Source organism: Lagopus muta, chromosome 13, assembly GCF_023343835.1.
Source record: "Lagopus muta isolate bLagMut1 chromosome 13, bLagMut1 primary, whole genome shotgun sequence".
Lineage (NCBI taxonomy): Eukaryota > Metazoa > Chordata > Aves > Galliformes > Phasianidae > Lagopus > Lagopus muta.
In genome coordinates, this window is record NC_064445.1 from 256,295 (window position 1) to 272,426 (window position 16,132).

Genomic DNA, 16,132 nt, shown 5'->3' on the forward strand with positions numbered 1-16,132 from the left:
GACCCACATTCTCACTGCAACAATTTCTGAGATGGACATGAGACAGGTGGGCTGCTTTTCAGTAACAGGGATGTTCCCTTCCCAGCTCCTGTCCACCAAACACATGCACACACTGTTTAAAATTACTTAAAAAAAAAAGAAACCCATACCCTTACTGCAGGGCTCCAAAAACTGCAAGCTCATCTAGAGTTGAAGCATGAAGAAAACATAGCCGCTTCCCAGAACGTTTCAGTGCTGCTGATATGTTGCTGTTTTAACACACTGTTCAGTCATGATTTTTCTGTTGCTCTCTGTAAAACCCTTTTGGTGATAGTTGCATGCCCTGCAGTATTACTGCAGCAATCTTTCTCTCCTACTCAGCTTCCACACTGGGTAGAGAAAGCTGGTAAGACTTCATTGACTTTTTATGCTCTCCATAACAAAGCTCAATTTCTTTCACATGGTGAGCGTCTCATTTGACCAATTCTTATTCTCAGATTGGATTAGCAACAATTTTTGCATCTTTGATTCCCTAAAGCATAGCTGACGAGCATCATTTAACATAACATGCAAAACATATCCCCACTCAAAGAGATTCACCATCATTCCTGTACTTACAGGAGCACTGTAAGGTCCCCTGGGCACACACAGACATTCACACAATCATCTATATGGGCAAAATAAAGATAACAGTGTAACAAAATAAATGTAACAAAACAATGCCGTCCTCAAGTTTAATGATTTCCATTTGCTTCCCCACATTTGCAATAAGCTGCATGCATTTGTTGGTCATATGCAGCCACGTTAGCATTAGAGCTCAAGGGACTCTCGAGCTGCCCACTGTTTATAGGGTGAGATTGCAGAGTCATTGGATCATCTAGGCTGGGAAAATCCCCTACAGTCATCAGCTCCAATCGTCGATTGGCAAAGCTGTAATTAGCAGGACAGCATTATCAGTCCTGAGCAAGGCCTTACCACATCAGCTATGCAATGGCATAACAAGACCTAGTGAAACTTAAAGCTCTTCCTTCTGGGAAGTTCAGCAAACTGTTTGGGAAATGTATCAGCGTGCACAGAGGAACATAAAAAGGATGCACAAGAATCACAGTTTGGGTTTTGCAATTCCATAGTTTAATTAGTTCAACTGATTTGTACTTTTTTTCCTTGCTAATTTATCTTCTATTGCAATCCCTGTTAGGAAAGTAGCAAGTTTACCCATTTCCTAGGCCAGAACACAAACCAGACGCAGATTCACAAATTGTTCCTAAGCCTCAGTTTCTTCTTAAGAGACAAAGTGTGTTTAAAAACTATTCTGCAATTGAGTCAAACACCCGATGGTGAGACGCAGTGAGAGAAGACTCCATCGTGGAAGAATATGACAGTGCTCCATTACAGCGCTGCTCTTCAAGTCTCACCTGCTCAGGAAATGGAGGTTACAGATCAGCCCCTCACAGAACTGTGACCCGCACTGCGCTGTCACAGCAGCACTGAGGAAAAGCTTGGTCTGTATTGTCTTACTCTCGGAAAAAAATCATGGCTTTTGGGAGAAAGTAATAAAAAAAAAGGGGATCACAGACATAAGGAACAGTTATAAGCAGGGGAATGAAAGGACACTCTGAAGGTGTTCGAGGTGTGCACATACGCAGTAGCGAGGTCCTCCTTTCCGGTGGGGAAGATCTGACAACAAAGCACAAATCTAACTTAGCGGGGTCAGCGTAGATAATGGGCATCATCCAGGCTTCAGCATATCAAAACAACTTGGATTCTTCCACATAAAAAGAACCCAAATCTTATTAGTTCAGAAACTCCAGAGAGAATAAAGCCTGTAATTGGACTGACTTCCTAACACTGAGAAATGTCTCCTACCACTGCAGCTACTTGAAAGAATCAGCTAGAGCCACACAGCCAGTTTTCTGCCTGCCCCCAGGGCTCTCCCAGCTCCCGCAGCTGTGGATGGCTGTGGCAAATTTCGGATTTCTGTGAGCTGTGGATAGGCTCCTCCCAGCCTGTGCTGGTGAAGGAGCACTTCTGCTACTGGTAAGGAGGGATAAGAGGCAATGTCTGTCACAGGTGCAGGAGAGAATTTTGGGGAAAATTTTCAGATTAAGCTGATAGTAGCTTTTGGAATTCGCTGTCAATCCATTCAGTTGATTGAGCTTTAAGATCCAACAGGCAGAAAATCCAGGAAAAAGTCCAATGTCTACAGAGGGTCAGATAAACAAGCAGAAGAGAAATCTTACTGTGACGTCCCACCACTGCAAATTACCCATCACTTTTTTGCGTTCTTCTTTCAAGGACAGTGGCTGGACTTTGCTGGACATCTCCTGACTCAGTGCTACTCACAGTTCCCGAGGAAGGCGATGGATGTGGTGGGTGCAGGTCACTCTGGAAAAGCCTCCATGCAATGTGCATGAGATCAGCACTACGCACGGTGGCAAAGCACTTCTACTGCAACGCCCACAACCCGTGGCAATGGATGTGTTAGCATGTTAAAAAGTCACACGCCAGAGTTAAAATGTCATTTTCCATAGGAAAAAATTCTCCCTGTACCTAGGAGCAAATCTAGGAATAGGAAAGTAATTTAAGCCGATGCAAACATTTGTAGCCACAAACTATTAAAAAAGAAAAAACAACAAAAAAACAACCCCAAACCAACAGCAACAACAAAATAATTCTGAATTCCAATCAGAAGATACTTCTTGAAGCACCTCAGAAAGAATAAAACCCATGTGGAAAACATTACACACCACATTACTGTATAGCTGATAAAAACAAAAAAAACAAACAGCCAAACTTTACAAACAGGATACAAACAGCTTTCCTTTTGCAATAAGGATATCAGATAAAAACAGTTATGAAATACACTGTGGTATGTGCACAGGGAGGCTGTCCTTCCCTCCTCCCAGTGCCTTCAATCCTATAGCTCTTCTTTGAGAGCTTTTTTCAGCCTTCCCACATGCGCTCTTCGCTCACAGAAAGAGAACTTTCTTTAGTTGATACAGAATACAACACTCAGGAGGAAGGAGAGGAGAGAGAAGATCAAACTTCTCATTGATCCATTTATCTTTGCTGTCTATTTCACACCACTAGGCCAGTTACAGATGTGAGTTCAGGAAGTTTCTATCTCAGAGGCTTCTTCTATGAAGCTAGCAACAGGACTGAGGAGCAGGAGTGGGAACAGCTTATACTCTCCATTTCCATCTTCCGAGAGGAGAGGCAGATCACCCATTCCCAAAGTGTCCACTGGGGGCTCAGCCTGGTTTGCTGGAACTGCCAGTGGCAAGACTGTTTCACCACCTGAAGGAGGATGGAGAGCAGGTTTTTCCTCCAGGGGGGCCAGGAGGAGGTCTTTTGGATCCTCTGTCTTCCCACCAGCTTCACCAGAAGGCAGCTCTTCAAACAACGAAAGCAGAGGATTGGCCCTGTACTGTATCAGCTGCATATCTGAGGGAAAACAAACATTTTAAACTCCAGGCTCCTACAGTACGGAAGTGAAGTCTTTTACTCAAGGCAAGGAAAACTGGAAGGGCTGCTTCAAAACTTGGTTTGCTAAAGAGAAGCACACAGCTGAGCTCTGACAGATTACACCAGCAGGTGCAAGAGAGTAAGGCCTGCAGCTAAGGCTCCTGTGTCTTTTAAGATCAATGTCTGAAACACACTTCAAGTCCCTACAAACACTGCATGCACTGGCATCACTGAAGTAGTAAAGTGAGTTGCACTGCACTTATGTGGGTTGTAGCCCTGTAGGAGATACCTCCACAATGGCATTTGCAGTTCTTCTCCTTACTGTGGCACTCTGTCACACATAAGAAAAGAGGAACAGTTAACATGGGAAACAGAACAGGGTTTGTAAAACTGAGGTACAGCTTCATTAAGATCAAGGAAATCCCAGTCGTCGTCAACATTCTAAGCCCATGCCAAAGAAGGAAATGAGCCACATTACAGGCTAGAAAAAATTCCATTTCAATACGCAGTTTTGGAAGAGTATGGAACTGTCACAGCTCTGATCCCTGCTGCCCACCTTTGCTTCCTGCTGTTTCTCTATCACTTCCTCCCAGATGTTCAGTGCTGTCTCCCATGTCTGCAATCTGAAGCACAAAGGACAGAGAATAAAGCAGAATGCTTAACAAAAATATCTGGCTATTTACTGACTGCTTAGCAACATCAATGGTGAAAGGAGGAGGGAAGAGGAATTAAACAGCTGACCAATGTAAACTGACCTCACAAACCCATTACTGGAGATAAAGGCTAGTGAAGACACTGAACTACAGACAAACTTATCTTACCAAAATCAACCAATCTTCTGATTAGCCAATATTTACTTCTCCATACCAGAAGTTTGCCTTGTTGGAATAACACAGCTAAACACTATTTCATTTGTACAATGAAATTTTGCAAACACTGCTTGAGCACAGCAGCATTTTACCTCAATGGTGGTTATGACAAGAAATCTTAGTTTAAAAACTATTTCTAGGCTACAAAATAAACAACAATGCAAGAGTCCTTTAATAATGTGAAACAATCTTAGAACAGGGCCCAGAAAAGGAAAATTACACTGAGCTTCTACAAGTCCTCTCAGGAAGTTCTATTGAGCCATGCTCAGAATAAATACAGCATCCTCTATTCTTGTTTTTTTCCTTTAAAAAAACACACAAAAAAACCCCTTTCCTTCAGCCTTCTGATAGACTGCAGGCACACAACCTGAACTACAATCCCAGGTCTTGTTATTACTTGGCTAAAAGACAGCAAGCCAAGAAACCCATCTCACACATACCGGAAAATGACAAGATTTTCTAACCTCCTCTTTCTAAACAGAGCATACAGAAGTAACAGATAGGAATAAAAAAAAGTTCCTCAACACAGACAGCTGATTCAGCAACCACTAGTTTTCTTCTTCCTTATGTTCTCAGATTATTATAAAGTAATGAATACCTTATTTTAAGCCAAGTGGCAGCACCATAAGACATGAAACTCTTTTGAGAATCCTCTTAAATTCCTGTATGCCAACAGCAATAACACAAAGCATTAAATCACCTAGATTAGAGAAAATGGTAGTTTTCATCCTGAGCTATCAATCTCAATCCAGTCCCTACCCTCAATTTACATCAGTCAAAGTTTAACTTCCAATAACGTTTTAACCCTCCCCATCATAGGAGCAAATCTTACTCTTACATTTTCCATACCAGGGGAAGTTTCCATCAAGTTCATATCCAGGGCTGGCAGTTCAGGGTTAAACACCTGAAAGCAGAACCAGATCATACATAGGAGAGTATATCACATAATAAGGTTCTTAAAGCAAAACTTCAGAGCAATTCCACTGCATCCCCCCATGTAAGCACAGGGATGGTGGCTCACTTGCAGGTCTACTGCAATATATTTTGCCCTGTGGCAGTTAACTGAGCTCACAGGAGCTCTACATGATGACAGCACTGCATGAACTGAGAATGGCTCTCCAGATTGGTTTGTACTTCGTTACACTCCTTGGATGACTATGCACCACTCTATCCATAACTATTTGCCTTTCAGGATTTTCTTCTCACTTGATCACTACAGCAAGGAATAAATCTGTAAAATCTCATAAAGCAACCTAACCAGTATCAGACACCAGAATAAATGAGAAGACACTTACATCGCTGAAAGCTTCAGAACCAAAGCTATACTGCTTCCCAGATAACATTGCTTGAAGCTCTTCAAGGCTGGCATCAATGCAATTAAGAAAATCCTGAATTTCTTCTCTAAGAAAGACAAAATTATACAGTACAGTGTAAGAAACAGTCAGCACTTAGGGCCCTTTTTTGCACCACAGGGCAGGAAAAACCTCTTAGAAGTGAGAAGTGTTAATTTCTGGGTTATTACAGCTGTTGGATAAGCAGAGTGCTAGACTGTATTACTCATAATCCAGAACAGTTTATTGCCAGATAAACAAAACCACGGTCCTGTATCAATTTCAATGGTCCAACTCTTTTCCCAACACGTACAAGGACACCTGAAGAGGGGAGTTAATACCTGTCCAGTAAAGGATCATTTTGGTTTCCAGAGTTACTCTCGTTCAAGATGGAGTCAATCACTGACACAGGGTCTTCTGCAGCATTAGCTTGTGCAGTGTGCAGTTCTACAGCAGCATTTCCCACTTCACTGGATTTGCTGACATCATTTATATGAACTGGGGGGATGGGTTCTGCACAACTTAACTCATTGGGCTGCGATACTTGACAAATCGGTAAGCCGGGATCCAGAGCTGTCTGCGTCTCTCTAGAACGTGACCCAAAGAGAAACAAGACAGGAAAATTCATCAACCGTGTCACTGCTCATTACACATTTAGTATTTGATATTTTAATGCCTAGTGAGGTCAAATTCAGCAAGGGCTCAAATAACCAACCGCTTTTTTAAAAAATAAGGTAAGTGCCTTCCTAAAGGGAAGTGAAGGATCACTTGTTAAGGCTAATACAGTCAGCACAGAACATCCCGTTTACCCCGATTCGTAGAACTGTTTGGGCTGGAAGACATCTTCAAAGATCCCCAGCCCAAACGCCGTGCTGCAGGCAGGCACACGTCCCACTGCAGCACACTGCTCAGCAGCCCTGCCCAGCCTGACCTTGAACGCCTTCCATCACTGGTCATCCACAACTTCTCTGGGCAACCTGCTCCAGCATCCCACACCCTAATCACTGCATGAACTCTTTTTCAAATCCAATTTAAATCTACCCTTCTTTAGTTCAAAACTATTGCCTCTCATCCTATCACTAGAGGCTCTAATAAAAATCTCTACATATCTTTCTTCTTACCCCCCTTTATAAATTAAAAGTCAAGCTTTCTCAGTTTTTAGAAACAAGAGCTCCACCTTTATGCCTTTCATACTTTCTACACAGGATAAATCCAAAGAAAATTTGTGAATTTTTAAAAGGTTCCATTTGCATTGTAATTTTTTTAGAAAAATCTAAAAGCTTTCTTCTTCCAGCATAGTGACCAAATGCTGGCTCTGGAACTCTTTAGATTGGTAATGAGTTCTTAAAAAGAATGTACAGAATGTTCTTGACTTCAAATAATGAGATTCTGACAGACCAAAGAGGGCAGAAGACCACATGGACACGTGGCGGTAGGGAAACTCACAACACTGTGTCTCTAGAAATAGAAGATTCCAAACCGGTCTATATTTTACTCTGAAGGTTAGCAACTGAATGGGTTTTCCACAATAATCTGAGATCACAAAAAGAAGACTGCTTCCCCTCCAGCTGCATTTAACATAATATTAGCGACAACAGTACTGAAATCAGAGATAAAATCACAAGTTTTGCATTATCTGTAAACAACGAATGCATTCAGTTCCTTGTTTGGTCAAAAAGTGACATGTTTATTTGTTGAACAGACAAAAGCAGGTTCCCAGAAATCATACCAAAGAATCACAGCATGGTTGGGTTGGAAGGGACTCTAAAGCCCAACCACCCCCGGCCCTTTGTGGGCTGGCTGCCCTCAGCTCAGGCTGCCTCAGGCACCTCCAGGGATGGGGCACTGCAGCTCAAGGGCAGCAGTGCCAGGTCCTTCTATCCTGTACAGAGTAAAATGTTTAACTTACACTAACATAATCACTTAACAAGTTAAGCATAAGTCTTTCACATCCTTACACGTACCTATCTCTGCCACTTGTGTGTGCTACAGCAAGGAGACCATTGGTGGCATTTTCCAAGGTATCAGTGATATCTCGGATGATGAGACCTGTACGATTTCCATCCTCATCATCTGAATTACGTTCAGAAAAAGCCATCTGCAGGATATGATATATCAAACAGAATGAATAAAACAAAAAGATTTTGTTGTTTCTAAAATGTTTCTTCTCTTGCAGCTTCCATTTCCCATTCAGATTTCATCTACACCAAGCTGTACTGATTTGCATGACTTTATAGACAGGGCAGTGCTTTAAACTGGTCTATTTCAAAATAGCCCCAGCTATAAGGAAGCAAGGAAGTAAGCTGTGAGGAAGACTTCAAGGGCACTGTACAGCACCTTGTCTAACTCGGGCTCTTTCCCTGCACAGACTTACTGCTTGGCCACTCTCCACAGGTATGCGGACATACTGACGGCTGTACTTGGAAGGTGAAGCACCTGCAGCATCTGTCAGAGACCTGAGACAAAGTACAATGTTAGTGGATCCTGCTGCAGTAAACAGCTGCAGTAATGCTAGACATGTGCAGGAGCAGTAAGAACTATTACTCATCCACTTCTAAAACCAGCTTTTTGACATAACTTTTAATAAACAGATTGCAGATGGACCAAAGTCTAAGTACACTTTTTGTTTTGTAGGGAATCAGTAACACTGGCACTTATTTTTAAAAAAAGAGTTACCATTTCTGCAATTTTTTCCTTCAAAACATAGAACATATACTGTACTGTCTTCTCATCCTATTCATTTTTGATTTAAGAAATCCATGCTTTTTTCAACTTCTTCCACTTTTCTCAAGTATGAATAAAAGAACACAACAGTGATAACAATATTCTCTATACACCCCAAGAAAAGCATCTTGCTTCTAGAAGTTGATTCATCTCCATAACGCACACTGGATGCTGCTTTGTGACCCTATCCAGTAATTACCTTTTCCTTTTGACCCCAACAATATAATTTCCTCGCATCAAACTTAGTATAAACTGAAGAATCTAAAAAGGAAAAACAAAAAGCCAAAAACAAATGATCAGCTTGGCAACGTGGATACTAGCACATTAACTCAGACTTAGCTTTTATGATTTAAATTAGCAAGTAAATTAAATAGCCATTCATGCCATTATCTTAAAAAGCAAAATGATAGTTACAGAAGGCACTGAAAAACCATCTCATTTGGTCTCATTTGGACAGTTCTTTTTTTTTAAGTGTAAGAAAATACCACAGGTCACTATGGAAGATTCCAGATCAGAAACAGCTGAGGGATAAACCAGAGAAAACCCGATCCAGTGCAGCAACTCCTATAGTTTCCACACCGGCTTCTTGGCAGATCTGTCTGACCCCTCACAGGCTCCACCCCGTGTGCCTGCAGTCTCTCCCTTTAGGTTCCCATTACACGGCCTCCAGCCCCACTTTTACCCCGGTTGTCTTGACTCTCCGCTTTCTCTACAAATAGGATTCACTGAATTGAAATTCTTTTCACTAAGATTTTCTTTAGATTTTGCTTTGCTGCGCTGCTTCTTGGACACTCAGGAACTGTGAACATTTTCGTTATGCTGTATTAATATAGCCTGTTCAGCTCTGTGTCATTTGTCATTCTACATGAGCAAAGAATGCCATCAGGTATCACAGAGGCAGGAATAAGGATGGTAGCACTGAAGATGCTGCAATGGTACCTTAGACAGCAGCTTCTGTTGTTGACTGTGCTTCTGCCTTAGAACTGCCACTTCTTTCCACAGGGCCTTATTTTCTCTGCAATGCAGAATAAATCAGAAGACAGAGGATGAACAGAGTTTACTTTATATGATTTAGTTTCACAGCTTTCAAACTTTCACAGTACCTTGCAGGACCAATGGCAACATTTTTTCCATGGGTAACTAACAATTGGTTCATCAAATTCACTGCTGTAAGCTCCGAGTTAAACTAACCCCGTTTTTCCTCCAGCAGGACCAAAAGCTCACTAATGGCACCTTCTAATCTTTCACTGTTCCATTAATAATCTTGATTTGAGGGCACTCCTCGTTTCAAAGCCTCCGAGTCTTAGAATAAGGACATGGTGTTTGGAAACAGGCTAAGTGCAACACAGACCCGTCAGAATGGTTTCAAATGATTCATAAAACACAAAACCAAAGAGGAGGTGGAGTGTATGCATCTCCTGAGCTCTGGTTGATACCCACCTGCGTGCCAGTGATCTGGACATATTACCATTGCCCATACAAAAAGCAAACGAAGGAACAGAAAATGAGGAAACAAAGTTAATTTCCAGTCAGGAAGAAAACCCAACGTTACTTCTAGTTGCATCAACCCCTGTTCTGTGTTTAGAAGATGAAAAGCTTTGATACCCCTAAGAAGCTACTACAGATGATGGCAACCAAAAGCAAATCTGAAGATAGCCAAGAAACTCACAGTTTGAATCTCCGGTCTGCTACTGCATTATGGAAACATACAAGATTCAGAATGCTGTGTGCCATGTAATGAGGATTCTTAGGAACAACAGTTTCACCTGTTTGCAGTTCAACTGAAACACGTTTTTAGCCAAGCTCCAATACATGTAAACTCTACTCAGTGCCTAAGTGCTCCCTCAGCAGGTGGTACCTCTTCATGTTAGCCAGTCTGATGTCCATGTTGTTCTGCTGCTCTCTCATCTCCTGGACTTCAGAGAGTACTTTGTGTAAGTCCTCTGCACAGACCTTGAGATCCTCAGTTCTTACTGCAGACACCTACAATAGGTCCAAGTTATACATGCTTTACTAAGAACAGAGCCTTTTATGCACCCTTGTAAATGAGCAGTGCAGTTAGGCTGTGGAAAGGGCATAAATTTCATTAAAAGATTGGGTAAGATTACTAACTGTTACACATCACAAAATACCACAACTGATAAAGATGACAGCCCTTACAACAGTCTCGACTGTCTGAAAATAAACAAGATGTGAATGAAAACACCATCACAGTTCAAGCTAAAATCCAAAGCACTGATTGAAAATGGCCTCTACTGAGGGATTCTCCCTGCCAGGCCTGGTGAACGCTTGCCCCCTAGTGTCAAAAGGTAAGGCAAAACCAAAAGGACTGTGGAGCAGTAAGGAGGGGATGGTCACATTCCTTGCAGGTGTGGGCATACCTGCCAGCACAGGAACAGCAAATTGCCATGAAGTTACTAAGGAAAAAATGCAGGCGTCTAATTACATGACTGGAAAATTTGTCTTACAGCTGGTGAACTGCAGATTCCTAAAGCACTGCTTCATCTTTTACCTCTCAGTGACATTCCAAGACTTTGTAGACTTGTCCTCCAAAAGTCAGAGCCAAAACTGCTTTTCTACCCACAGCAAAACTTATAAATGCCATCTCTTCAGTGAGGGTGGAAGAGCTATCAGATAGCAAGGAGTTCAGTTTCTCCTCCCCACAGTTCCATATCTAAAATATTCCAGTTCCTTCAGTAAGGCTGCAGTGGTGCCATTAATGGCTTATAAATAGTTCAAGTTTTAGAATAATAGATACAAGTTATATACACAAGTTACAAAATAACAGGTCTCATCACTCACGAATGGTACGCACAGGTTTTGTAGGCATAATTTAAAAATTATTTAGCCAAACACAGACTGCAATGAAATCAAATGAAGTTGTAGCAGGTACCCAACAGATATCTCTTCTAACCTAACAGTGTGCTCTCATTTCACTTATTTTGTTAAAATCCAGGAGATGTGGAAGCCTACAGTTTCCGTGCAGGTTGGCTCACAGATTCCCACTGTTTTTAAATTAAACTTGGCATTCATTGGTCAAAATTGACCTACAGTGCTGTAAAATAGTGTCCCATCACTGTGTGATGGAATTCTGTGCTAGAATTGCTCCTGCTTCTAACAACGCTCTTATATTAGCTCTTCTATACTAGTTTGAGGAGTAGACTTTTACAGTTTCACACAGATCTCCCAAAAGCTGTCACTGCAAGATCACTGTAGGACTGCCTGTCCACTCCAGCTCAACTAGCTAGCTGTTACCTCTCATGCTTTTTCCCCAGCATTTCGACTCTCTTTCAGAGTACAACATCCTTCACCAAGCTAAAAGGCAGCCCAGCAATTGGTAAGGACAGTCCACAGCGCCTGCTGCTGGTTGGCAGACAAGCAGCAAATGTTTTCCAAAGGACACAAATCCACCGGGTATTACGTGTGGTCACTGCATTTTGATGTTAGAGCACACATAACTACTTTCATAAGGCTCTGGGGAGACCTGATAGCAGCCTTTCTGTATCTAGTGGGAGCTGTAAGAAAGAAGGGGGCAGACTCTTTAGCAAGGTCTGCAAAAGGAAATGGCTTCAAACTAAAAGAAGATTTAATTGGACATAAGGAAGAAGTTTTTCACAGTCAGGGTGGCGAGGCAGTGGCACAGGTTGCTCAGAGAGGAGTGGATGCCCCATGCCAAGGTCAGGCTGTATGGGGCTCTGAGCAGTGATGGAGCTGTGCCCATTCCTGTGCACTGCAGGCGACTCTTAAAGGTCCCTTCCAACTCAAACAACTGTAAGATTCTACAGCACTATCCCTCTGCAGAAATAACTGTTTTCTTAACACAGCCCAGTGTTCAAAAGGATGCACTGAATGGCTTGACAGTTCTCTCTGTCTGCAGTTTTGGATGCTTTACTATTTGTTGTAGATAGCACCATGTGCTAATATACTTTATGCACCCCAAATGAAATCCTGATTCCTCTTCAGCACACCACCCCTTCATGGGAAGGATACCCAAAGGATGCAGACAGTAGGTGCAAGTACCAAATGCAGTCAGAATGCCTCTTGGAGGGAAAGCCAAACTAAAACGTTCTGCCAAATACGAGGAACAGCTTTCTTCCAAGTTTGTGACTATAAAATAAGGATGTCAAGACTGAGTCACACGAACAGAGATCCTAGCCCTAACGTGAAATGAGTAAAGAAAGGAAGTCCTGCATTCAGACACACTCCTGTTTGAGGCTGAAATACATTTCCATTCCAGACAGTAAAGCACAAGAAAAGCTAACGGATGTTTTATCCATTGCAAAAATCACATTTCCTGTGCAACAAAGAATATATTTCACCAGAATTTACATGAACGTCTTTGGCACTAAATAGTGCTTTTGTCTTCTCATCTAGAGTACTCCACCCATTGCAACACCCATGGGATACACAGTGCCATGTGTAATGCCAGCACTGACTGTCAGCATACCAGAAAGGAAGGTGTGCAAGCTAAGACAAGTTAGCAGTTGCGGCATCTGCAAAGAGCACAGGTCTATGTCAGAGAAACTGCTACCATATTTGATCAACTGAGATTCTGAGCAGAGAGTTCAGCAAAGAATCAATCAAAACACAATTGTGACTCTAGCTAACCCTCAAGCCTACTCTCTGCTTTTATTAACTTGGGCATTGCAGTCACCACATTATGACACTCTAAAGAAAGAACTCCAAAGTTCAAATGTCAACAAGATGTATCATGGTAGTGTCTTTCTCTGGCAGCCAGGATATTATGGGCTGTAACGTGCAAGCAGAGAAAATATATACATGCAGGTGCAGTTAAGACAAGGCCAAATACACAAAAGAAAACTAGAAAGTGCTTGCAAAAAAAGTAGCTTATTAGCGAAATGGTGTTGGAGGAAAAAAATAATTTATGTGAGCTGAGTATTGCTGCCTGTGCTGTATCCACACCACCTTTATCATTAATGGAACTGTTGAACACAGCTGGACTCAGTATTGACCCTTGAGATGCACCACCAGCTAGAGTCTGTGCCACTGATAAAAGCTGTAGACCTCCTTTGTGTTGCTAGACAACAACAGGGTGCGTTTTGTTTAAGAGCTGACAGGAGGAGGCCTAGCCAAGCATTAGTGTGGCATTCAGGAGGGAGCTGCTAAGGCTTGCCAGTGCACAGCCTTGGTTCTCCAGGAATTTGTTGGCTGTAAAGTGTTTGAAACGCTCAGAATTGCTCTAGATAAACTTCTTTTCATAACAATAACAGTGAAGTAAATAAATGCTTAGACTATACCTTGCGTTTGATGTTTTCCAATAAATGTGCATTTCCTTGCTTGAAGAAAGGGTGCTGGAACTCAATGACTGAGTTTTTCTCTACTGTAATCATACCATTCTCCAAAGCAACCACCTTCCTGAAACCATCTGTGGAGAGGGATTGAAATAAGATCATTTCTTCTAAAGTAAAGCTCACTGTTACAAAACAGAGCTAAAGAAAACCACAAAGCTATTGAAATACCTACAGCTACACAGCTATTGGAAGCAGGAGCCTCCTTTCAGTGCTCAACCACTTCACTGCTCTGATCACCACAGACAGGGAACACACCTACCTACACCACCAAATGATCTACAAACAGCATGCATGGCACCGGCCTGCTAGTCCTGGAAGCAAGACAGTCCAAATAATCACAGAAGCAAGTCAGCAGATTTCCTAGGACACCTCGCATAAAATGAGGAATGGACAGTATGTCCCACCTTCCCTTTCATCCCTATAGACTCAGGCAACTGCATACCAAAACAAATGCTGTTGTATCCCACCAGAGTCTATGGAATATTAAAAGGAAGAGAAATTAGTCCTCCACCTACAGCAACAAATCAGGCACAAAAAGCACTTCTTCCACCCCAGACCGTCTCCATGAAATAAGGCATTGCCAGCTCTATTTCCACCACTGCTTTAAATACCAAAAGGAAAATGCAAATTAGTTACCAGACCAATGTGTATCTTTTCTCACTCAAGTTCTTAACACAATTGATATGTTCCAGCCTCACTGCGCCCCAAACGCACTATCATGAGAAAACCTCAGTGCAAGCAGCATGAGGAGGCTGCCACCCCACTGCATACCTTCATATGAATATTTGTATTTTATCATTTAACTGCGTTATGAGACTACTGACAATTGTTTCTTCACATGTCAGGCAAACAGAGTGTCCTCCAGATCCTCTCCTTTCCCGGGAAGGATTCAATCACTTTTAACCCCCTTACTCAAAGGCAGCCAATTCCTGTGCAGTCTGTACCTTCACATGGCCCCAAACCAACTCTTTGTGCTCCGCACACTGCACTGACTTGAGATTGCCACCTCATTCTGACTCCACTGCCTGCACACACTGTGCACATCTCACAGAACAGGCAGTATGTGATGCTCACGAGTAGAGCACAGAAAACATAAAAAGGAGACTCGGTCCAGCTTGAGCTATCAGTGGGATTAACGCTGCTTCAACAGAGAGAGCAACACAAACATGCATGCACAGCAGTTGATGCTTACACATGTTGAGCTGTCGGATGAAGCTGGAGATGTTGTTGTGTTTGAAGTACTTGGGAAGCAGCTCCTTGGCAAACCGCTGCTCATCCAGTATGCAGAAGTTCTCACCATTCTGGGAAATAAGGGACAGTAACAGTGAGAACAAACGTTTCTGAGGCGCTGCTCTGATGCCAGGATCATTGCTGGAGCCAGTTCCTATGGCACCATGGGCACAACACACCAAAGGGCACCGCCTGAGGGGACTTAATGAGTTTTCCAGATCGTAACAAAAAAGATCGGGGGAAAAAAGCCTTTCAGGGAACACTGCTCTGGAATTGCGGTTTGGTTGGTTTGTTTGTTTTTATTTTTTTTTCAAAGTCTGAACTTTGGCCTCGAGCCAAAGAAAAAAATCGTTCTAAAACAGATTCCGGCACACGAAGGGCAAACGGCGCTCAGGCCGCGCGGCGTCACCGCTAAAAATACCCGGGGGCAGAGCGGGGCGGCGGCGGTACGGGGCGAACGGAGCGCACCGCGCGGGCCGGATGGAGCTCGTGCGTTCGTATGGCCGCGACGGGGAGCGAACGGATCTCCTCACCTTCGCCTTTTAAAGGCCGACATCCGGAGAAACGGATGGAAAAAATACGCGTTAGAAAAGGACACGGAGCGAAAGTCAACGCCGCAGGCGTTCGCGTCCGCGTGCGGCTGCGGCGTCCCCGCCTGGAGGCTCTCGGCGGCACGAGAGGAAAAATTAAAGTTAACGGGTTCGGAGCGCCGTTGGCGGCTCAGACGCAGCGCAGCTCCGCTCCGATCGCCGCGCGGTGCGGCCGGGACGCGGCACGGAACCGCTCCGGGCCCCGCTCGCGCCACGTGCCACGCGCCAGCGCTCCCGGCCCGGCTGGCCCGGCCCAGCAGGCCGCCGCCGCCTCCCCCGGGCCTCGCTCCCCGCGGGGCCTCCTAGACCACCGCCGCCGCCGCCGCCTCCCGCTGTCCCGGGGCCGCCCTCACCCGACTCCAGCAGATGACGTCGTCGCTCTGCGGATCCTCCACCAGGGCCCACAGCTTGGCCAAGAAGCCGGGCACCGGTGCGGCGCCGGGGGCGCCGGGCAGTGCCGACCCTTCCCTCATCCTCAGGCCGGGCCGAGCTCTCGTGCGGCGGCCGCGCGGGCGGATCCCCACCGGAGACCGTGACGCCACGACGGGCGGGGCCCGCGGGCCAGGGCTCGTTGGTGGGCGGGGCGAGACCAGGGCGGCCCGCTCATTGGCGCTCGCATCCAGGTCCCGCCC

The 16,132-nt window shown here is 44.0% G+C and overlaps 1 protein-coding gene across 1 annotated transcript; it reads right to left on the reverse strand.

The window, feature by feature from the left end:
• Nucleotides 1–741: 741 nt before the first annotated feature.
• On the reverse strand, nt 742–16,059 carry LOC125699755 (heat shock factor protein 3). The gene is made up of 13 exons (XM_048959610.1): nt 15,854–16,059; nt 14,873–14,981; nt 13,627–13,754; nt 10,227–10,351; nt 9,308–9,383; nt 8,568–8,629; nt 8,019–8,100; nt 7,609–7,742; nt 5,986–6,231; nt 5,609–5,714; nt 5,152–5,217; nt 4,001–4,067; nt 742–3,423 (listed from the first exon to the last, which is right to left on the reverse strand). Exons 1-13 carry the CDS (start codon nt 15,971–15,973, stop codon nt 3,089–3,091), a joined length of 1,656 nt encoding a protein of 551 aa, XP_048815567.1. The 5' UTR covers nt 15,974–16,059; the 3' UTR covers nt 742–3,088.
• Nucleotides 16,060–16,132: the final 73 nt, after the last annotated feature.

Coding starts and splice junctions, on each gene's coding strand:
- LOC125699755 (XM_048959610.1), bottom strand. CDS start 15,973: ATGAGGGAAGGGTCGGCACTGCCCGGCGCCCCCGGCGCCGCACCGGTG. Junction 8,101..8,567: donor GTTGGGGTCAAAAGGAAAAG/GTAATTACTGGA, acceptor ACTTTGTCTCAG/GTCTCTGACAGATGCTGCAG. Junction 7,743..8,018: donor CTGTGGAGAGTGGCCAAGCA/GTAAGTCTGTGC, acceptor CATATCCTGCAG/ATGGCTTTTTCTGAACGTAA.